The sequence below is a fragment of the Lytechinus variegatus genome, chromosome 10, assembly GCF_018143015.1.
Source record: "Lytechinus variegatus isolate NC3 chromosome 10, Lvar_3.0, whole genome shotgun sequence".
NCBI lineage: Eukaryota > Metazoa > Echinodermata > Echinoidea > Temnopleuroida > Toxopneustidae > Lytechinus > Lytechinus variegatus.
Genome location: NC_054749.1, coordinates 6,451,600 through 6,475,086, shown reverse-complemented (window position 1 = coordinate 6,475,086; position 23,487 = coordinate 6,451,600). Strand labels below are relative to the sequence as shown.

At 36.4% G+C, this 23,487-nt stretch overlaps 1 protein-coding gene across 1 annotated transcript in view; it reads left to right on the top strand.

The window, feature by feature from the left end:
• The window catches only part of LOC121422581 (fibrillin-2-like), a 144,298-nt gene that overhangs the window by 60,397 nt on the left and 60,414 nt on the right, over positions 1-23,487 (top strand). The window contains exons 31-46 of the mRNA XM_041617731.1: positions 225-347; positions 2,142-2,264; positions 3,134-3,256; positions 5,787-5,909; positions 6,392-6,514; positions 7,371-7,493; positions 8,376-8,492; positions 9,062-9,184; positions 10,109-10,231; positions 11,355-11,477; positions 12,505-12,618; positions 14,872-14,985; positions 15,688-15,807; positions 16,498-16,620; positions 18,103-18,225; positions 22,923-23,045. Coding sequence (XP_041473665.1) covers positions 225-347; positions 2,142-2,264; positions 3,134-3,256; positions 5,787-5,909; positions 6,392-6,514; positions 7,371-7,493; positions 8,376-8,492; positions 9,062-9,184; positions 10,109-10,231; positions 11,355-11,477; positions 12,505-12,618; positions 14,872-14,985; positions 15,688-15,807; positions 16,498-16,620; positions 18,103-18,225; positions 22,923-23,045 — 1,941 coding nt within the window. The remainder of the gene's footprint in view (positions 1-224; positions 348-2,141; positions 2,265-3,133; positions 3,257-5,786; positions 5,910-6,391; positions 6,515-7,370; positions 7,494-8,375; positions 8,493-9,061; positions 9,185-10,108; positions 10,232-11,354; positions 11,478-12,504; positions 12,619-14,871; positions 14,986-15,687; positions 15,808-16,497; positions 16,621-18,102; positions 18,226-22,922; positions 23,046-23,487) is intronic.

The window sequence follows — 23,487 nt, the reverse complement described above, 5'->3', positions numbered from 1 at the left end:
ATGGATGAATATACTTCAGTATATTTTAAGAAACATGCATTTTAGACGTAGGCGTTGCTGGCTTTCCATAGTTAGGTTGATCAGATCAATTGCAACTCTTTGTAAGACAGGGTCCTGATTAGTGCAAGATGAAGAAGATTTTGATCATGTCTTTCTTCAGCCCAATATCATTCCCGATAGACAAGCTGGGCAATTCAAACTTCTCTTTGTTTATTCCACCTCAGTTGATGATCAGTGCAGCCCAAATCCTTGCCAGAATAATGGTTTCTGTATCCGCACACCAGGATCCTGCACTGATTATACATGCCAATGTCAGCCATGCTATGTAGGAGATCAGTGTCAGACAAGTAAGTACATTACCAGGATATGGTTCAAAGATACTCATATTCCGAACTTGGTATAAATTCAAACTCTGGTCGGAAGTTGTGGTTTAACTATGGAGAGCCAATTTTGACACTAGCCTCTCACAATGTAGGTTCAGTTTGTTGGCACATTTGGTGCTCAATTTATTCATAACTGTCTTTGGATAATGAATGAAATGGGTTTTTTCACCATTAGGGCAAGGAGCAAGGGGAAAGAGCACAGTAAATGTTTTTGGATTTTTAGCTTGAGACCGTGGTTTACATTAAACTGGACTTCATAATATGGCCAATTGCCTGTATTCTGAAGTTAGGTTAAATTTAAACTCTGGTTTAAAGTTGTGGTTTGGCATAAATCTCTAACAGTAGAATTTAATATATCAGCTTTTTTTCTCTCAAATCATTCTTAACATTTTCGTAAGGGAATATTAGAGAGCATTCTTCATCATACATGAGTTTAGAAAGAGCACATTAAACGTAAGAAACATACAAAGTAAAGAAAATTTTGACATTTTTGGCTTTCCATAATTTTAGCACAGTTAGACCTGGTCTACGGTAAACCTGACTTCAGAATACAGCCATAGAATTTATGTTGGAGCTCTCATCGTGAACGCTGAGAAATGTTATTAATAGACAATGTTTTACACACACAGTGGGGAGAGTGATTTTGTGATTTTTTATTTATGAATACTTTTCTCTCAAATCCCTCATATGAATCTTTGGGATAGATCCCTTCAATTATATAATTTTGAAATTATGAATAAGTGAGAAATAATAAGTATTAAATAAGTATTAAAAAATTAAATAAATGAATGAATTGATGATGAAATAAATAAGATAGATGGATGAATTTATAAATGAATACATAAAATTCAGTAAGTTAAGTATTCATTTAATCATAATTCTCTAATGAAGTAGATGAGGGTTAGATTTCCACAAACATAATTTTCGTATGAAATTTTGAATTTCATCAACCACTAAGATCTACTTTCATGCTGTCTTGCCCATGTTGAATAACAAACCTAAATATACATCACACTCGTTTAGAAAAAAAACTAATAGATGACTGCAACTATCCGGCAATTATGTTACTGAAATGAAATATAAAATAATAATTCTTATTTATCTTGGATAACCACGTCAGCTCGAAAGAACTGTTCTCACAGCAGGCTATGCATATTATAATACTTCATGCACCTGACTAATAATAATAATAATAATATATATGATTTGTATGGCGCCAAATCCATAAGAATATCAAATGCTCTAGGCGCACTAGTGCAAAGTAGAGGTGAAAAAGAAGGAAAAGTATTTAGATTAAAAGTGCTGAAGACAAATAGAAGGGATAAATATCAATTGTAGGCCAAATTAAACATATAGGTTTTAAGATTAGATTTAAACATTTCAACAGAGCTACTATCTTTAATGGTCCGAGGAAGAGAATTCCATGCGGATGGCCCAGCATGGGCAAATGTACGTTCCCCCACTTTGTTTTGATTTTAGGGATAACCATCAAACCAGAGTCTTGAGAACGAAGAGATCTAGAAGGGGCATATTGGTGTATCAAGGAGATGTTATAGAGAGGAGCGGATCCATGTGTACAGTGAAAGAGTAATAAAAGAATCTTAAAAGTGATAGAATGCAGAAGGTCCCATTTTTAAGGTCTTTGGTATGGCACAGCCTGGCATTGAAACAACGACTCCCCTTCTTAAGACGGACACTCTACCCCTGAGCCACAATGCATTATCATATATAACTTTGTTGCTTACTTAACCCTCCTAGGATTAGATCAATGTTCACCCAATCCTTGTCTAAATGGAGGTACTTGTGATGCTGTGGGAAGCCGATGCTTAGATATCATCTGCCGATGCCCACAGTGCTATGTTGGCGATCGTTGCCAGAACAGTAAGTCCTCATATCACTTGTACCATTTATATTGTATTGGTCTTTATTAAAAAGGACCATTGCAAAATGTTTTGATGATAGAGCTAATAGATGCAAATTGATTTAAGTAAGTGAACAAAAAAACTGGTACCACATGACTTATACAATGAAATATACTGTCCTGTGATGGGTGCAGTATAGGAATAACCGAGTGATACCAACTTTTCTGTTTTATATTGTATAATTCATTATCTTTGAATAGTCAATATTCTAGATTATTTTCCTTGATGACACATAAAAGAAAGACAACAAAACGACACAATACTATTTTATAAGTCTCTGAGTACATTATGAGTACTGATCAAAAGTTATACCCCTTCAAGATCCTTACGTTCCTCCCTTTCCAATTCTCTTGTCACCCCCAAAGTTTCCAAAACCTGGGGTGAAAGATCATTTGTTTACTCATCCTCGAAGCTATGGAATAGCCTCCCTCATAACATCAAACAGTGCTTGACTTCTGAAACTTTCAAAAATTACCTCAAAACATTTCTGTTCAATTATTCTTAATTTCTTTTATAATTTCCTAAAAAGCACCTTGAGCACTCTACAGAGTGGATTTGGCGCGATGTAAGTCTTAATTATTATTATTATTATTAATGGAATAAGGTTAATGTTTTCCATTTACGTGTTATGTTTTGTGATATGATACCTTGTATAAATTTGTCAATTCTATGGTTCTTTAATAACCTCTGACAATGTTTAAAGAAATATTTTGAGACACTGTAATGCCATTTTGCATAGACATTCAATCTGTATTATGAGGTTCCCAGAAAGTTATTGACAATCTCTACCTATCACACTGAAATCATGTTTTCTTATCTGATCTGTAGGATTGGACCAGTGTTCTCCGAATCCATGTCAGAATGGTGGAATATGCCAACCTGTCAGTGGCTCGTGCATAGATTACACATGTGACTGCCCTGGCTGCTATACGGGAAGGCTGTGTGAAACATGTAAGATCTTGTTTTAAAAAGCATATTTCAATATTTTCATGATTCTCTTACACATTTTAATAGTATAATGTGTTAAAGAGAATTCAACTTTCTAATGTCTTTCTGTGTCTATTCATTTTCAATTATTTTTGTGGACATTTACTTTTCTGAAGTGCCATATTAGATTACACCAAAAGGTCAACCTATGTGCAATGTAGGTAGCCATTATTATCATTATTATTATTAAATAACCATACAGAATAGGATGGAGCAAGTTGCTTAGATGTTTAGTTCTACACCTAAAGGCTCATCAGCAACTAACTCAAGTAAAGAGAACAATAAATCTAGTGCAGTCAAGCATAGAAAGAAACTACACAAAGAAAGGGGGATAAAATGACAACGGTAAACAGATAATAGATATTGGCTTTTAAACTGGGTAAGGGGAAATGTGGGGCAGAGTGGGTTTATAACATAAATGGGGGGGGGGATCTTCTATGGTTAACCATATGTTCAGAGGAAATTTTTTACTTGTGTTTACAGGTTGAAATTAGTTATGTTCTTGAGTTAAGCATTGATATTGTCTTGGCCATGATGATGTGGTACTTCTCCCACAGACACAGGTTGCACCTCTTTGTTTTTGGCGAGTAGGGCCATGCATGTCTTGCGATCCTCCATTTGAGTGAGTAGGCTGTGCCTTCATCCTTCAGTCTCCATATGAACTTGCTGAGCTCAGTTTGGTGTCGTTTTCCCCTGCTGGTGATACTTCATTTATGGGTTGCGTACCTTCCTTTGAACAAAGTTAATGTGAGCTCGATGTACACCTTCTTGTTGCTAGATGTCACTACCTCAGCGTCGTAGATGACAATGGCCGTGCATTTGCCAGGGATTGGGCAATATTCTTTATATCTGCAGTTGCAGGAGTTCTTGTCTTCGTGTTGATGAGTGTTATTCTGTTGTTGTGGGCCTTTGTTGTTGTGGTAATGTTGTCTGATTTCAGAGTGTTCCTGTTGCAGACCTTGTGGAGCAGTTGCTCTTTTGGAAGTGCTGTTCAATAAGGGCTAGGAACTTTCTGCCAATGTTCGTTCTGACATGCTTACTGTATGGAGGGTTGAACCATGTTATCTTTCGTCATCTTTGACGTTGGTGGTCTCTTTACTGCTGCTGGTAGAATGTTTCGGTGTGTATATCAGCTTGGGTTTGAGTCCAGCATCCTGCAGTGCTTTCTCATCTGGTTTTGCACTGTTGAAGATTTCTTCACTGCTGGAAATGTTGGACATATATAGATGGGAATTTCCTGGTTTTGAGTAAGACCTGGGGAGCGTTTCATGAAAGGACTTGTCAGACGTTTTATCCGACAAGTCCCATTTTATCCGACAGTTACCATAGGAACAGTGCCTCTCAGCCAATCAAAATCATGGAAAGATGTCAGGTCTGACAACTTGTCGGATGAAAATATTGATGAAACGCTCCCCTGAACTCTTACTTGGAGAGGTCGATTGTTACATCAAGGAAGTTGACAATGGTTGCGTTTGCATTGGCTGTTATCTGTAGTTCGAACTCTTTGAATTTCGTGCAGAGCTCCTTAAAGTTCACGGCTTCTCTAGGGGATGCATTGATAATCACTGTATACAGTGCGTCCCAGAAAAAACGAAACCGAGATTTAGCGATCATTTATCATTACTTAATCATAAATAAAATAGACAAATGACCTACCAATTTAAAGCTTAGAATCTCCTCTTCCATCTGATATTACTTAGATTATTTTTCATTCACGCATGAGTGAGCAAAGACAATTTGAAAAAAGGATATCAAAAACTAATTTGGCGGGGGGTATCTGGGTTTCAAAAAGAAAACCACATTTTTGAAAAGTTCAATATCTCCTCTTTAATTTGATACCAAAATTACAGAAAATGGTTGAGAAATAAGAAAGTTCTAGTTATTTGAAATAAGGCTTGAATTTCAGTAATTTCATAAAATGAAGAGGTTTCAAACTCACTCGACACTCCGTTTTGTTGACGATCAGCCATGCGTTAAATCTATTGTTCACCATGCGAAAGCTTCTGTGGGAAACCGGTGAAAACACATTTATCTCATGAAATTATGGAAATACAAGCCTTATTTTAAATGACCAGAACTTTTTTATTTCTTGACCATTTTCTGTAATTGAGGTACCAAATTAAAGAGCAGATATTGAACTTTTCATAAATGTGGTTTTCCTTTTGAAATCCAGATACCCCCCTCCAAATGAGTTTTTGGTATCCTTTCTTCAAATTGTTTTTGCTCACTCATGCGTGAATAAGAAATAACTTAAGTAATATCAGATACAAGAGGAGATTCTAAGCTTTAAATTGGTAGGTCATTTGTCTATTATATTTATGATTAAGTTATGATAAATAATCGCTAAATCTCGGTTTCGTTTATTCTGGGACGCACTGTATATGTGAAATTTACACTTTTAACAAAAATTTACCTTTGAAAATGAAATTATTCATCTGAATCTGAAGCAGAAGGATTTTTCTCTCAATTTTCATGTTCTTTTACCTGCATGTAGTGCTAATGCCGTGTGCAAGTAGACCATGTTTTAACGGCGGTTCTTGTTCAGTTATGCCCGGATCATGTACCCAACACCAGTGTGCATGCACAGATTGCTACAGAGGACAAAACTGTGAACAATGTAAGCAAACTCAATATATGATATTTCATGCTAAAAATTTGCTTGGTAATATATTACAATTTCTATATTTTTATATAACGTAGCAAGCAGGGTTTTCTGTCAGCTCAATCCTTTAACTGTCTTATAATATAGTAGCATATATATTTTTTTTTGGGGGGGGGTGGGAAGGTTCCTTGGGAGCCAAATGCAAAAACTATTTAGTGTTATATTAGTGCTTGCTGTGAGTCACATTGGTCATGTCAGATGCCAAATAGGGAGCTATTAGCCCTAGATCAGGGGCCTCTTTCCCCCTAAGAATTTGTTATGAAAACAGATGCACAATTCTTATGACAAGTTTACGTGCAGCTGACCAAATTTTGTTATTTCATTAGCTTATTTAAACTGATATTGTGAATTGCTTATCATAACAAGTTTTAAGAAATTGTCCGCATTATATGCAGCACTCTTAACTTCAACTTAATAAATCACTTTTCATCGAACAGTCATTGATGCCTGTGAGACGAACCAGTGCCGGAATGGAGCTGTCTGCGAAGCTGTTCCTGGATCGTGTGTGGACTACTCCTGTCAATGCCAAGGGTGCTTTAGAGGACAGTTCTGTGAACAAGGCAAGTTAAAAACTCTCATTATTATTTATAACACACTTGTCGAAATATTAGGTTTGGGTGTGGAAAAACTGTGGGTGTTCCTTTTCAGGATCAAAACATGCCCACAAAAGAATACTTGGTTTACCGGGAAACCACTACACTCATTATGTACAGGGCAGTGGTACGGGGGATAAGGGGTGGCCATATCCCTTATGTTCTTAAGTATTGCAAAAAGAAGTAAGAATAGGGAGGATAGGAGGAAGAACACTAGAAATGGGGAGAATTAAGTCACCTTCCATTTGACTTCCGTGACTCCGCCCCTGGTCTACTAATTCTCCAAAATTTATATTTATGTTTAGTTATCTTTAAGTTTGATTATTTTAAGCCAAATTTAAAGTACAATTGAAACAATGTTTATGTTGATATTGACACAAAAACATTGAAGAGCCATTTGCTTTAGATTAACGACTTATTTATATCTTTCCTCTTACCCTGGGTTCTGAAAAAGAGAAAAAATACAAATACGGCCAAAACTCTTTCATATGCTTCATGCCAGCCAATTCTCTTCAATCAGACTGTCTATCTTCTACAAATGGCAAGCTTCTTATCATAATGAGTTGATAAGTTGAAGTGACATTTGTCACTTTAAAATAGAATTTGCTTTAAATTTTGGATTCAAACAAGTGTAACATCAGTTCCAAAATGAATCAACCTAGATTGTGTGGTTAGAAAAGGTTTTCCATAAAATTAATACCACTAATAGCTTTGAGATTTGTTTATATATACATGTATCTGAGAGAATAATACTTTGTAAGACATATATTTCTCCATGTTTCTACTAACACCTTACATTTGTGTGTTTATGTATATTTTACAGTGATAGAGCCATGTGAAAATAATCTGTGTCTGAATGGAGCCGAGTGCATACCTACTAGTGGAACATGTGATCAGTATACGTGCAACTGCATTGGATGTTATACTGGACAATTCTGTCAAACATGTAAGTTTACTTTTCTCACCATGAGAAAATTATTATATAAAATCTATTGCCATGTTAATACAATATATTCATCATTATTTATATAATATTGACTGGCCTTGAGGGGAACATCAAATATATTGCCAGCAAAAGAATCATATTGGCCCGAGTCTTTAGACGAGGGCAATATGGGTCTTTTAAGGGCAATATATTTGATGTTTCCCGAAAGAAGAGCCAGTCAATATTGTTATTATCATCCAAATCAGATATCTAGAGCAAAAATCATGCATAATGAGGATATTTCTTTTAAGAATAGAGTTCTATTGTGTCATGTTAATATCGGTCTAGGCTCTGCACTTTACCATTATGACGTACTTGCAAGCGCTCGGACCCAGCGTTGTCTTTATTATGACGTATTTTTGTGCGCGGATACTTATGAAGCGTATATCTTTATACGCATCCACAAATGCCCGGATGTGAGACCAGGGAAAATACAAAGGTATATTTTGCATCGTCTCTGCATGCAAAGTAAATACGCGCATTGAGACCGAGGAAAATACAAACAATATACCTACCCTTCTCGATATTCAGAAAAATGTAGGGCAATACGGTTTTGTGAATGACCAGCTCAGATGTCTGATACGGGTGATAATACGTTTTATTCTCTTGGTAGTTTGAATCCATTATTTAATGCTTATTAATTTCAGTTATAAATGTTGATGTGCTAATTTTACCTTTGCCTGTATAATATAGGCCTGGATGATCCAATATTGATAGATACCTTTCTCAAGAAAAAAGACCCATGATGCAAACAAGCTTATTGTAAGTGAAGTTATCTTTGATTTAGTTGTTCAAAAACATAATGTATGTGCAATTTAATTTGATGATTGTTTTGTACTGTAGTATTGGACCCATGTCAATCCCTTCCTTGTCTGAATGGGGCTACCTGTAATGCATTGGATTGTTCTACCCGTCAGTGTCAGTGTACGAACTGTTTTCAAGGAGATAACTGTGGCACAAGTAAGCATGGGATTAATTATTAACACTTAATATTAAGATTATGTTTCAATAAATATTAGTTCAGGGGTATTTCTGAAAAATTATTAAAGTGTGGTATTGATTTTTAAAATTGTTTTATATTATGTTTACTTGATATTTACAAGTATGATAAACATAACGTTTATTTTATAACTCAGTACAATCACGATGATTATATTCATGTTCATGTTATTATGTTACTGGTGTGTTCATTGTTATGTTATTCTGTGAATTTTATGTTTGTTGCAAGAATTGTCAAGTTATACAATTATCCGTTTTAGCGGACAAATAAATGAAATGAATGAAATAAGCGTTTCATAAATAATACATTACACCATGTTGCTTCTTTTGGTATGCTAAACCACTTTTTTTCGTAGCATTTCGAACATCAGGAATCATTGGCAACCATGTTCTACAGGGGCTATCCATAGGTTTGTTCTATGTTATATGACAGAATATACATAAATTATACAAAATAAAAGTAACAAACCCAGTTGCTCTTTTTAATAAACTTCTTCATTTCTTCACATTCTTTTGATTATTATTATCAGGAGTAAATCCGTGTGAGGGGCAGCCATGTTTGAATGGGGGTGTTTGCTTCATATCGGCTTCCTCATGCAGTGACTTCACCTGTCAATGCACCAGCTGTTTTACCGGGAATACTTGTGAGATAGGTATGTGTGTGATTTCACACCTATTAGACACTCACTTATGTATTTAGAAATATGGTTTAACACTTTAGGGGAGTGTTCCAGCAACAATTTTGTCCAACAAGCTTTCCTTGATTTTAAATTGGTAAAGAATATCTGTTGGTTTAAAAGCTGTGAGAAACAAAAGGACTTGTTTCATTAAACATTCCACATGTTCTTTCATGAAACATACCCCTGATGTTCAGTAAGGTTCTATGTTAATCATCGAAAAGTTGCATCTTGTAATTATAGTTCCCTAATAAACAACTCTCTACTAACGTTCTATTTGATATGAAAGAGTATGAAAATAAGATTAGGCATGCTATCGTTCATTGACCAACTACAATATCAAATGCACTCGCGTGAAGATTAAAAATTGTATACAAAATGGTTGTCAGTTGCTATAGCAGTAGTTCATCATGGAAACAGAAATGCATAGTACTCCTACTTCCTCATATTTAATCATGTTCTAAGTCTGTATTACCATTAATGATAGCAAAATATATAACTTTGTTTATACATTGCACAAACATGTTTCTAAGTATACATGTTTTTCTGACTTTTTCTAGTACCTCTATGTTCGAAAACCCACTCTCCTGATGTCAACAGACACATAGAAATTTGTGTCACATTGATTCTTTTCAGACCACATTTTTCTCTTAAGAACCGATTCCAAAGACAGACAGAATTTAATTAATACCAGAGACTTATAAAAATGGGACCTTCTGCCATCTAGCTAGGCAGCATTGAGGTTAGAGAAAGGTATCAGTCATATGTTTTGTTATACATGGCCCGCTGCTTAAAAGGTTTTATAATTTAACTGGCTGCTCTTGATAAGTAAAACATTATTGTTGTTGTTGTAATAATTATCTTTAATTAGTCTGAGTGTAATTTGCTTCCCTTGTAAAGAACTGAATCCATGTGACCCTAATCCTTGTGAAGCTGGTGGTGCATGTCAACCTGTCCCGGGAAACTGTCAGCAATATACCTGTAACTGCCCAAGCTGTTTCGTAGGACAAGACTGCCAAACAGGTGAGATAATCAAGTATTTCATAATGATGATAATAGGCATCTGTAAAGCGCCATCTATCTAGAATTAATCTATTATGAGGCACACTATTATCATAACCCCATCTATATCTCAAGATGCCTTCAAACACTGAGTGCATTTAATGAATTAATCATGTTGGGTACCCATTCACCTCACCTGGGTTTGGAGCAGCCCAATGTGTTTAAATTTATTTTGGAAAATGTGCCATGGTTAGGATTCAAACACACAACCCTCTGATTGAAAGACATGAGCCAAATCCACTAGACCAATATTCACTCATAATTTATAATGTCAAGAATTTATCGCAACTTTTAGTTTGACATCACTGGAGTGGAAAGGTGTATGATTATTGTAGCATTTGCTATTTTTGTGTTTTTCGCAAGAATATTTGAAAGACCTCATTCAAACAATAAAAAGAAGGTCAGTTGGTATCACACTCTGTTCCAGCTTAAATATACTTTGAATAAGGTTTGATTTGACACAGAAAATGTCAGATCTGAGTCATAAATAGTCATTTTGGACCTTATGCAGCAACTTTGCAGTTATATTTGACCAAAAATGGGATGTGGCACCAAAATACCTGATCTCCAAGTCAATAAGATCTTCCATTATTGAGCATGCAAAGTACCAATTTGATGATGATAAGTTCATTTCTCTTTATAAGGCATTCAGCAGTGAACTTTTACCTTCTAATAGGTATACACCTTAGAATGCTAAGAGGCTATGACATATACTAATTATACTATTGGCAGAGTTCAAGGTAGGCCTTTTGTGCAAGCGAGTTCTCCACTTACTTTACAAGGGCTGGGATATTGAGAAAATGAACAGTGATGTACTATTTTATGCTGTCCAATGGAATGCAAGATTAGACTAACTAAGTTCAGAGAGGATGAAGGTGATACAATCATCAAATGTGTATTGCAAATCAGGGGTGGGTTGAGGATTGACCAGTGGTGTCCAAGCTCTGAAAATCAAAGAAAAAATGTTACAAGGGTGAGGCAAGGCCCCTTTGCCACCTGCGTTGCCCCTGTTGCAAAGTTTGTTATAACATTAGTTCTTTTAAAATACGTGCTAATTAATTCTCAATTTCTATAATTTCAACAGCGGTTGACCTGTGTACAACGGCCAACACTTGTCAAAATAGGGCAACTTGCCAGCAGAATGCAGACTGTAATGGCATTCAGTGTACATGTGGTCCTTGCCATACAGGGCAGCTTTGTGAACGAGGTGATTATTATAATAGGTGGTTTCAAACCACCTTGATCATAAGAATCCCCGTTAAATTACGAGAACTTTTTTAGGCTGAAAAATACCCATTGATTATTCCTGCATTCACACCGCCCCAAAACATACCCTTCGGGAAAAATTCCTGAAGTCAAGAGCATGCGCAGTATGGTCTGATAAGCAGGCAAGGCGCGTGATTCAAAATCACTAGCTCAAGCAGCCACCCACAGCACCCGCGCCCAACTACACGCTGGGCTAAAAGTTCCCGTAAATTGCTTTCACATTGCCAAAATACCTGCGACCTTGGAAAAATCCCTGCGAAAGTTCTCGTAATTTTACCAAGTACCTACTATTTAGTGGGTATTTTCTCTCTGGGATAGTACGTGTAATTTGCTTTCACATTGCCAATATTACCTGGTATTTTCTGATCAGGTAAATTTCCCGATCAGAAAATACCTGGAACTGACGAATTTTGAGGCGGTCTGAAACCACCTATTAATGATTGGTGTGGTTGGAATAGAATGGTCACATTTTAGAGTATATCAGTGTCATATACTTTTTACACAAGTCTGTTTATTAAGACCAAAGGACTTTTTGATATGTTCACTGATAATTCCCAAGGAACACTCCCCGAGTATGTCTTAAATAATCTCAGTTGTTAGGGAAAAAGGCTATGATAATGATAATAAAACAGAAAAGATAGAAATCTGTTGAGATATATTTTAAAAAGAAGCATATTGAATCTGAATCTATAGAAAAACGCAGTTTTGTAACTTTATTCGTATAACATACATTAATGTATATGAAATTATTAATGAAATTGCAGTGATATCATCATCATCATCATTACGATTATTCATTATGAAACAATATCAATCAATATGCTCTGTTTATCATTCTGCAGCTATCATCTTCTGTGCATCCAATCCATGCCAGAACTGCATGAAATTGCAGTGATATCATCATCATCATTATGATTATTTACTATGAAACAATATCAAATCAATTTGCTCTGTTAATCATTCTGCAGCTATCAACTTCTGTGCATCCAATCCGTGCCAGAACGGTGGATTCTGTCTCAATGGCTGTCCAACATATTCATGCAGTTGCACCAGGTGCTGGGATGGAGACAACTGCGAAATAGGTAGTGTGATCATCCTTTTGAAAGAAGATTTGTCATGTCTTATGTTGCAGTTTTTTTATTAAATGGAATAGCTAGTTGTAGGTAATAATGTAATTGTTATAGTTGACAAGAATCTATTGTGAAATCTGTTTTAACTATAAAATTATTATTATTAGATTAAATGATAATCATAGACAGTAGAGATGGGTGGCCAATTGAGTGTTCTCAGCGACACGACTACAGTACTTATGGCCTTGATCAGGCCATGTTATTTACATCACCATAAATTATAGAGATCATTACATGGGCGGCGATGCAAAGTTGACAGTGGGGGGGGGGGCAGTGGAAAGAGGGCACTAGAATAGCGGTATATTTACCCAGGGTAGCCACTTCAGTTCCAAAAACTGTTCTCCCAGCGGGCCCTGCTATTATATTATTATTAAAATAGCACTATCTTTAAACAAAGATAAATAAGAATATCATATCTACCCCTCTCTATATGACAGAATGCATAAGTATTCAAGTTCATGAAAACCTAAGGCATATGGGATCATGGCCGGTGGAATATATTTTGTTTGAGGGCTGCGGCAGGCTAAGCCAGAAAATGACACTTTTGCCAGGAGGAGATTTTTAGCACAAACAGATATTTTCACCATCGGATTTCGTTTGTGTCTGAAGTAGCTGTGTATTTCTTGTTAATGTATGTTAAGCAGAAATATTTTTGAAGGAGATTTCTGATTATCAAATATGAAATGTACAGATCTAAGCTATAGTGCTAATGAGCATAAATGTTTACGAAACTTAGTTATTCATGACGAAAACCTCCATTTGAGAACACTATACCCCAGCTTAAAGTCGCTCTTAACTTACAAACAGCTTTTTGGAACGGCCCCCAGGGCTTGGAAATGATTCAAAACACAAAATGGGGTCCAATACCGCAGTTTGCAATCTGAACTGCGTCTTTCTACATACGGGGGTTTGACGTAATCATGACGAAAATCTTGCTTTTAAGAGCAGTATACCCCAGTTTCCCTTATCAAATCTCTTCTCCCAGTACTACAAATCCTATTGCCCTCAAGCATGAAATTTAAGTATAGAAACACCTGTTTCTTGAACTCCGAAGATAATACACCCCAGCATCAACGGTCACAGCAGGGGGCCACACACGATGGATTGCAATGTGTGTAGTTCTGGTGAGTGCATGGAGTTCCATGTATACACGCGTTGATAGAAACTTTTTCTTCCTTTCTTTCTTTCTCTCTTCCTTCCTTCCTTCCTTTCTTCCTTTCGTTAAGACTGTATCATTGCGTGAGTGAACGGCATGCATCCCATATTTTCTTGCTGGACGGACAGAAACTATATGGGATGCATCGCGGTCCTTGCATGCTAAGCATACCGTAATTTTTATTCCGCTTACTTTCCTTATTTCGAGGTCGATTTTCTTTGTTCGAAATTGAAAATGGACTAGTATTGGATGTCTGAATGTAATATGCCTTTGAAAACGTGATTAATATCGAATACAATAATTTCATTCCGAAGATCCTTCTACAGGCAACCAAGTCTTACGTAATAGCACAGCTGTTGTTTATCATTTCGTCCTTGGCTCAACGCTCGTTTGGCTGGCCCGTGGTGGTGAAATTGAGACAAGGGGATTACCTGGCCAAGATGGGTTTATCGGGGTTGGAAATGTTGTTTGAGAGTTTCCAAACGAAAAACGGGGTATCCGACCGCAGTTTGCAGTCCGAAGTGCGGTCGAGAATCAAAGGGGAAATTTTCGTAATGATGTAAATTTGCTTTGTCATTTCTTGGTGCTGATTAAAACTCATTCCATAGAGGTGAAAAAGGGCACACTACAGAAGAGGATCTTTCACTGAATAAAATGAGCAAGAAACACAGTTTGAAAGGGATCATTCATTTAAAAGATAAACCAGCATAGGGGAACAGAACAGTAAATAAGTAAAACTTTTATGAGAAGGCAAAGGGCACGTATACTGGGATAGCAACCACAGAAAGCACATGGATTGGTCTATTTCTTGTTATTTCTTTAAAGCTGATACAGACCAGCAGCGCCATCTCAAGTCCTCAACTACTCATACCTTGCCTGTTTCCTGACCCATAATGCTAGTGTAGTCTTTTAATATATAGACCCACATCTATTGTCTGTAGTATTAAAAGATATTTGAAAACGTATATTTTAAGACTATGCATTTATAACAAGCAATCCATGAGAGATCACACACAGTTCACTCTGTATTATCCAATCTTTTTTTTCAGCTGTTGATTCATGTAGCAGCAATCCCTGTCACAATGGAGGTACATGTAATAAAATCTGTGATGTCTATAGCTGTAGCTGTCCATCATGCTTTACAGGGATTCATTGTGAGATCAGTAAGTATGTAATTCTATTTTCCAGAAATGAAAATAATTGGGAATTTCATGTGTCAAAGGGAATGTTCATCCCATCAGCACAATACTGAAAATCTCTTTTAAAAAACAGATATATGATATAGCTGTATGGTTGGTTTGCAAATGGCTGCTATTCTCTCAAACATTTTGCTTACGATAGCTTGCCACTGCATTTTGATTATTTGTTATTGCTTACAGTCATATCTATGTAAATTATTCTTCTATTATGTAATTGTCACAATTTCTAATTCTATGAGTTATTTTTGTATTTGTTTATATGCATTATGATTACTTTGATTAATGTATTTAAATCATCAATAAATGCAGAAACAGCTAAAAAAGTAAGTGGTGATATCACCCACACAGTATTATGTATTATAAAAGAATAAAATGTGAAACAAGTTTTGATTCCTCTTTGGATTTCCATCTGTTCAACTTTTTGCATTTCATGAAAATACTCGCTTATTGTCCATTCCAAGATATATTTCATCTACTAAAATATGAAGAAATCATTAATGTGAGTGGTGTCATCGACTCTTTTGTATGAAAATCATTGAATAAATGTTGCCTGATACCATGGAAGGAGCCAAGATATTACCAAAAAAATCGGGACAAAGAAATCCCTTGAAATGTGCTGGCAAGCAAAGAAAGTATTATTGCTAACAAATATATTTTTCTCTATAGGGAGAGATCCATGTGCGGGTTTTCAATGCTTTAATGGAGGAACATGTGTTCAATCACCAGACTGCCTGTCAGCATCCTGTCTCTGCCCAACTTGTGTAACTGGTGATAGATGTATAACTAGTAAGATTTACAAATATTCATTTGTTGTCTAGTGAAGGTTATTTAATATAGCAATATTAAGAAACTTATGAAATCAGTCAAAAAAATTCAAAATATATATTCTCCTTTATTTTTGTCTGTGTGGTCTGTTGTGATGAATGTTGTCCCTTTGCAATCTGTGAAATTGTTATATATATCGCATGCTTAAAAATGTATCCATAATTACTAGGAAATCATTTATACTTCACGAAGGGTATTTCGGCATGATTTTTATCATTATTGACCTTGATATATTTATATAGAAAAGTCTGTCACCAGAAACCACAACGAAAAATTGTTTTGGTATGAATAATGTATGGCACTGATCCTGATTCAAGCAGCGAACATATTAAAGGGTGACATATGAAGTCCCCCCCCCCACCCTCACATCCACATTCATATAAACACTTGAGTCAAGTAATGTTACTAATTTCTGAATTTGACGGTTGATACTTTGGTCACGCTATCCTAGTTAAGGCTGGTTTAACATGGCATGAAATATCTGATGCCGATTGTTTTATTCTGTACAGAGTATTGAATCATGCAATTGAAATTAGCATTATTTAACCTATGCAGTTATACAATATATACTATGTGCAACTGGAAATTTAGGGGTGACCCTAAGTCACACTTAAATCTATGTGGAACACCTTCCTCTTTTCTTTTCTTTAGGATTAAACTCATGTCTTACAAACCCCTGTAGCAATGGAGGTACTTGCATACAGGATCCTAATGAATGTACAGGATACACCTGCCAGTGTGATGGATGCTTCCAGGGTACAAACTGCCTTCAAGGTAAACCATTGACAAGGTCATATGTACATGTAGCTTATGCGACAGGAGTTTAATTCTCTAACCTAAATAGTCTATACATACAGACCTCAGTTGGGACAGAATTTTGATGACTCTTCTTGTCAGAAAAAGTTGTTCCTTTAAATATTTGACTTTGAAACAGAGGGTTGTGGGTTCGAATCCCAGCCATGGCGTAATTTCCTTCAGCAAGAAACTTATCCACATTGTGCTGCACTCGACCCAGGTGAGGTGAATGGGTACCCGGTAGGAAGAAATTTCTCGAATGCTCGAGCGCCCGATCAAGGTAGCCGTGCTAAAGCCGGGGTAATAATAGCAGGGCCCGCTGGGAGAACAGTTTTCGGAACTGAAGTGGCTACCCTGGGTAAATATGCCGCTATTATTATTATTATTTTTGTCACATAAGCAATTGATAATTGTACCTTACTACTGGTATCTCATGAATAAAAATAAATCAATGACAGTATAGTATGCACTTATGTGCTAAAATAAAAGTAGAATGTAAACATGGGAAAACAAGGAAAGTTAATTTGTAATAAAGAAAGTAAACTGCAGGTTAATAAATGGGTTCATATGTGTGTAAATGTATATCGCATATAGTATTACTTAGAAAGATAAATTTTGAAATTGTTTAAATTCAAATTCTTCTATTTTCTCATCTTAGTAAAAACAATTATAAAATTCATGCGAAATATCAAAATACATAAAGCAATGATGTGAGTGAGAAGCAAAAGCCCTTATTTAATTGAATCAGGTGGTGTTTTCCATAAGTATGTGGATACATCTGCAAAAGTGGATACATCTGCAAAAGTACACCCACCTTATGACTGAGGAATACACTGAGGTAGATCTAGCTCTTTAAATGGTACATTTCTATCAAACAGAAGTTATCTCTATGGACCTTGGTTATTTGTTGCATTACACATTATTTTGTCACAAGTTCCCTAGGTTTTCTGCTTTTATTTTATTTTATTTTGGTTCAATACTTAGGGGCAACTCTGTAAAATAATCAACCTTTTTGTACATCCGACCCCCATTTTTCTCACGTTTTACTTCATTTCAGGAACTGACCAAGTCATGATCGTTTGAGAGCACTACAGACTGTCAAAAGAACACGAAATCAGAAACTGAAAATTTCATGAAGGTCCCACAAACATGGGGTCAGACGTACATATTTTATGGAATTGCCCTAGGTTAACTATTGTTTTAATTTTCAATCTTAAATCTTTTACATTATTTTCTTTTAATTAGGAACTCCAGGAAGAACAGTGATATTTTGTAAATATCACTGAAATGGGCTATCCTCCATTATAAACATTTCTTGATTTTCATGTATGTTATGATTTTATATAGAAATAAAAAAAAACATAACAAACATAGTATAACAATAAGTGAACTAGAAATCTCCTGCCTGCAGACCACAATAAAGTTATATTGAAACATACATTTTCTTTCCTTCTTATACAGTCATTGATCAATGCTCACAGAACCCATGTCAGAACTCTGGAATATGTGCCAGGTCTCCGGGATCATGTACCGACTTCACCTGTTCCTGTCATCCATGTTATGAAGGCACACTCTGTGAACAAGGTAAGCTTTTGTGATTATAATTAATTCTCTTACTCCCTATGAAAAGGTTCCCCAAACAAATAGACCTATGGTCCTTTTCACGGATAGTGTCCACTTTTTTTCAACCTAGGGTTCAAATTTACAAACTCAAGGAAACATTGTATTTTCTTCTGAGTGTGAAGTTCAATAAAAATTTAGTTTTGGACCTTAATTCCATCTGTTATACCTCACACAACATGTAATCTTCTGAACAAACAGCAATATTTTTACAAAGTGGTAGAATTTTTTTCATTGAAGGAATAAATTTTTGTGAATTGTTCTTTAAGTACTTATAGCATATCATTTTGCTACCTAAGGTTGGATTATGAAAGTTCTCCCTCATGATTTATCAATTTCTTAACTTCTTTTTCCTTAGGTTTTAAAATGTGAATTTGATGTGCAAATGTTTTGTTTATTCCTAAAATACCAGAAGAGTAGACAATGACATGCCTTTAAAAGATTACCCTTACCACATTGATATCTAGCACTGAATATTGGCTGAATTCTTGTACTCTACGGAAAATTAGAATTGTGATGCTTTTGTAGACAGGACAAGACACATTAATGTGAATGTAACTCTGTACTAATGTCATCTATTTTAACAAATTAAATGAACCATTTTGGCTGGTTTAATGATACTACAGAAAGAACATTCAGCATGTGCATACAGAAATTTGCAAATTTTGGCACAAACGGAGTACTTTCTTAACCTCTGTGAAAAGCCCCCTCATTTCATTTGTTGAATCTAGGAACACTGATGCCAAGTCTGTGATAAGATCAATAGTGTGTCCTTCACACAGATTCTACAGCATTAGGAGTTGATTCTGTAGTCGTTGTAGTGTGATTGAATTGGGCAAAGGTGGAAGTGGCTGTCCCATGAATCTCTGGCAGCTGCAATGAGCAGCTTCTCTCTGTTTGCAGCAATGCGCATACCCTCTTGGTCAAAGTGCCTATCAAGCTCTTGAATTAAATGAAGTTTTTAAAGTACTGTCTTCTCAGTGTCTCCTCTAAAGAGAAAGTCAAGGTGCATTCTGGAGTGGAAGTGAATCTAAAGTGCTGAGGGATTTTGGATGTTCTTTCTACTGATGGCATTTGTAGGTCATGAGATCTTGCTGCAACCTCTGTTTCCTTGAAAACATGTTGGAAGTGCTCGGTAGACCTTTTCTTTTGAAGAGATGTCTTCAAGACGGATTTGTTTTGAAGAGCCCCTGCTGCACTCACCCAACAGCCTTGTAGTGTTTTAGCAACATTCTCACATTGAGTGGAAACTTCAAGACACAGTAGCAGACCAAAATATGTTTTGACAGATTAGCCCTGCTTGCGTAAACCTACTATTCTTGGCTTGGATTCTGGTCTTTTGGAAGGATCCTGGGATAGCTCATTGAGTGTCTCCAGTACTTCACTATATGCCAGTTTGATCCGTTTGATGGCAGAATCTCGAACACACCATCTAGTTTAGCAGAGTCCTAGAAGTCGAACAGCTCCATCCTCGAACATTCCTTTGAATAGAGATTGTCTTTTAGCAGACTCTTGTATGGTATTCAAGACTTCCCTCAAAAATACAAAGGTGTCTGCCACAATGGCTACTTCCTGACCTACTTGCTGTAATACAAGGTCTAACAAATAATTGCAGCAATGAACATACAGTGCATCTTTACAGTCTCTCTCTAAACCAGCCTGCTCACCAGATATACGTCCACTCATGTTGCTAACATTCTAGCGGTAGTTGAAGATGGAAGAGAACATCTTTGATAACTTATAGAGTTTCTGCTGTGCTGTCTGGGACATTGTAGAAGCCCAGGAATTCTGTCATCACCTCGAGATTTGTTGAAGCATGTTGCACTCATACCGAAAATTGTTGATTTGTGCTCATGTCTGTTGTCCCATCTGCAGTGATGCTGTAAAAGCCACCAGCTTTGACTTCTTTGCCAATCACTTGTTGAATCGCACATCCGAACAATTTGATGACCTCATTTTGAATAGCATTACATTTTCAGTTATTCATTCTCTTCAGCCAATTCAGGTACTCTTCATTTCCCTCACACCTCTCTATCAGAAAGTTCCAAAACAGTCCACTTTGAGGCCCATCACCTTGGAAGGGTAATCCATGTTTTCCAAGAAAACAGACTGATTTGAATATGAGAGTCAATACCTCTGAGGCTACTTTTTGGTCTATTCTGCATGCGTCTGAAACCATTGCATTAACAGACTTACGTTTGAGGAGTGCTAGAGCAACCTAGTGTTGATGAATTTTTTCTAGTGCTTTTGTTGAAACCTTTGGATAGGAAGCTTTCATTCAATCTGTCAATTTCACTATTAAATAGTTTTTTTTTATTTGCCTCAGTACTTTTGTAGCAAGGAACTTGGTCGTTCCTTGCATCATATTGAAGCCATGGCCACTGTTTTAACCAGTCACGTTTAAACGATCTAAAATATTTTTCATTTCCAAATTTTCTTGTAGGGAAGGCATAGATCCTTGGTTGGAACGGCTTACCACTTGGAAGATCGCTACCTTCTCATTCTTGTGGCATTCTGAGATTTGGCTTATCATTTGAATGTGACTGGTCAATATATGCCATATTAAAAGCATTATCTTCTTTAGAATTAGTAGGTAGTCTGATGTCTATCACCTCAGATTCAATCATGTTTGGGCAGAAATCCATGTGATCAACATCACATGTGCCTTTGGGAGTTGGTGGAAGGACACGAACTGAACTGTCTAGCAAAAGCTCAGGGGAACAGGTATAATGTCAGTGACATCTATAGCCTCATTGCAGGCCATTGCTGAAAAGTTATCCATATGATGGAGTATTACTTGTGCTTTGGGGGTTCGCATCTACAGTCTCAGACACAGGCACCTCATGAAAGTCCTCTGGAGTCTCTGCAGGAAACGCTGTTTCAGACATTTGGGCCCGAATTCACAAAGGTGGTTTTAAAAACCCACGGTTGAGTCCATGGTTTATGCATATTTCCTGTATAAATCATGAAACACAATTTAGAATTTTTGGATATGCCTGGCAGTTTTTCTAACTATAATAGACAAGAATCTTGTCAACTTACGTATCTAAATATCTAGATAATTAATGTGAGCAGAGAGCAAGCTTTCGGAGCTGGTGTTTTTTTTTTACTATATTAAGACCCAAAATTAGGACATTCTGAGTAGAAACTTTTGAGGAAATTGTTTTTCGTATAAAAGAAATATTGAAAAGCGAGCAAAATTAGTAGGCATATTGGACTTCACGTGATGAAGCTTCGTGGTTTGGGGCATAACCATATGATTATCTGTGCGGGAATGATTGCGATCAATATTGTTAATCACAAAGAAGGATCTTCTGATGCTGGGAAGGTGATCTTTTGCCCTTGTGACTTCTGTCATTGTCTGGTTGCAGTAGTGAAAAGCTTGAGCATTTTGAATGAGCAATTCCTGACCAAGCACAGCCATCTCTAGCTCAGATTTCACATGGCTCGTTATACTATCGGACTCTCCTTTTCCATGCTCAGACCCATAAAAAGCTCTTTCTACTTGGAAACTGGTAGTCAGACTCTGTTAAGCTGACACTGATAAAAGCTGGTCCGCTTTTGTATTGGGTTGTGCACCCATCATCAAATCTTTAGGTTTCTGTGTTGCCGAAGAAATGTCTTTGCCACCTTCAAAATTTATCTACTACACGATGATTGTGGTGAGTGTCATCCAAAAAGTAAACAAGTGCTTCTCGCACTAATTCTTAGATTTCAGGACCTGTATAGTTGCATGCAATCGCGTGGGATTTGCTGCAGTAGACAGATTTGATCTCATTTTGATATTTAACTGATATTTTCCCCAAAGTCATGGACCAGGAGGAGAACGTGTTTAGGAAGATTTTTTTCAGCTCATTGAATTGTAGATACTTCCATTCGGCAGTAAAGACATGCTTTGCATAGGATGTCTTCAGCCTTATGATAGGCTCTACTACATCTTCAATGAGTTCATCAATAAGGTTTTGTTCACTGGCTCTCCTTCCTTTTCCTGAATGTTTTGCCTTTCCCTCCAGAAGGTGTTAAAAAAATCCTTTGTGTCTTCCCTGATGAATAATGAAATGGAGACATCAAATCTCATTTATAATATTTACCAAATGATGTTGCTCATTCCAGGTTGTCCAGATGGCCTCTCTGTTTTGTTTCGTTTGAAGAATGGCCCATGTATTGACGACTTTGATTCTTGTCATTAATTTCCTTTCTTTCCTAAGCATGTTGGCAATTGAAGAAAAGTTGACCTCATTCGCTCTTCAGAAGATGTTGCAAACTCCTTTGTGACTGATGGGCTAAACAGTATCAATTTGCCAGCTTTAAACAATAAATTCCAATTTTGAGGTTGACACCATAAGTGCTCGCTTTGGCCACGTTTGGATATTTTTCCACCCAAAGGAACAGAGAATGAATCCAGTTGAAAAGTGGACCCTGTTCGTGAGCAGGACCCTACAACATATCTTATGTCCATCCCTTTTACCGCACACAAGCATTTCCAGAAATAAAACCCTGCCAGGTTCCCATTTGCCTGATCTGTCTTGAGTGTGCATAAATCCATTTCTGAAGCAAATCAGTACAATGACTGGGATATGAACCATCAACCTTCTCAAAGATGAGAATCAGAACCACGAGACCATGACACTTCCATAATGAATTCCTCTTCTCTTATGCAGCAAAAGATCCATGTGCTTCAAACCCTTGCATGAATGGAGGTGTGTGTAATGGAGTATCTGGTTCCTGTGTAGCATACACATGTGATTGCCCTGGTTGTTATATAGGAAGCCAATGCCAAGTTTGTGAGTATAATAACCTGAGACCTCTAGTTATGTGCTTTATATAAAGTCCCCTACCAATCATCATTTCCAATAGTCTTCAAGTCCAAACTATGAATATTCGTCTTGTTTTTTTTATTGCATATTGTGCTCATAATGCAATTTAGATTTATTTATTTTGCTTCTCTAAAAAACCAGAACAAGATACAATACATCAAGATAAAATCAATAAAATGATTCTGTAGTAAAAGAAATAGACAAAATACACAAGGTAATGAATGGGATGTGTGGGAGTAGCAAAAAGCCATTGGTCTATCAGTTTTACTCCCTTATTTCTTGTCAATTGTTCTATTCACAGTATCAAGTCCCTTTAAATGTATGGAATCATTTTGGAGATATGGAAATTGACATTTTTTTTTACATCTTTTTTTGTCTCACCTGCATAGCCGAGTGAGACTATAGGTGC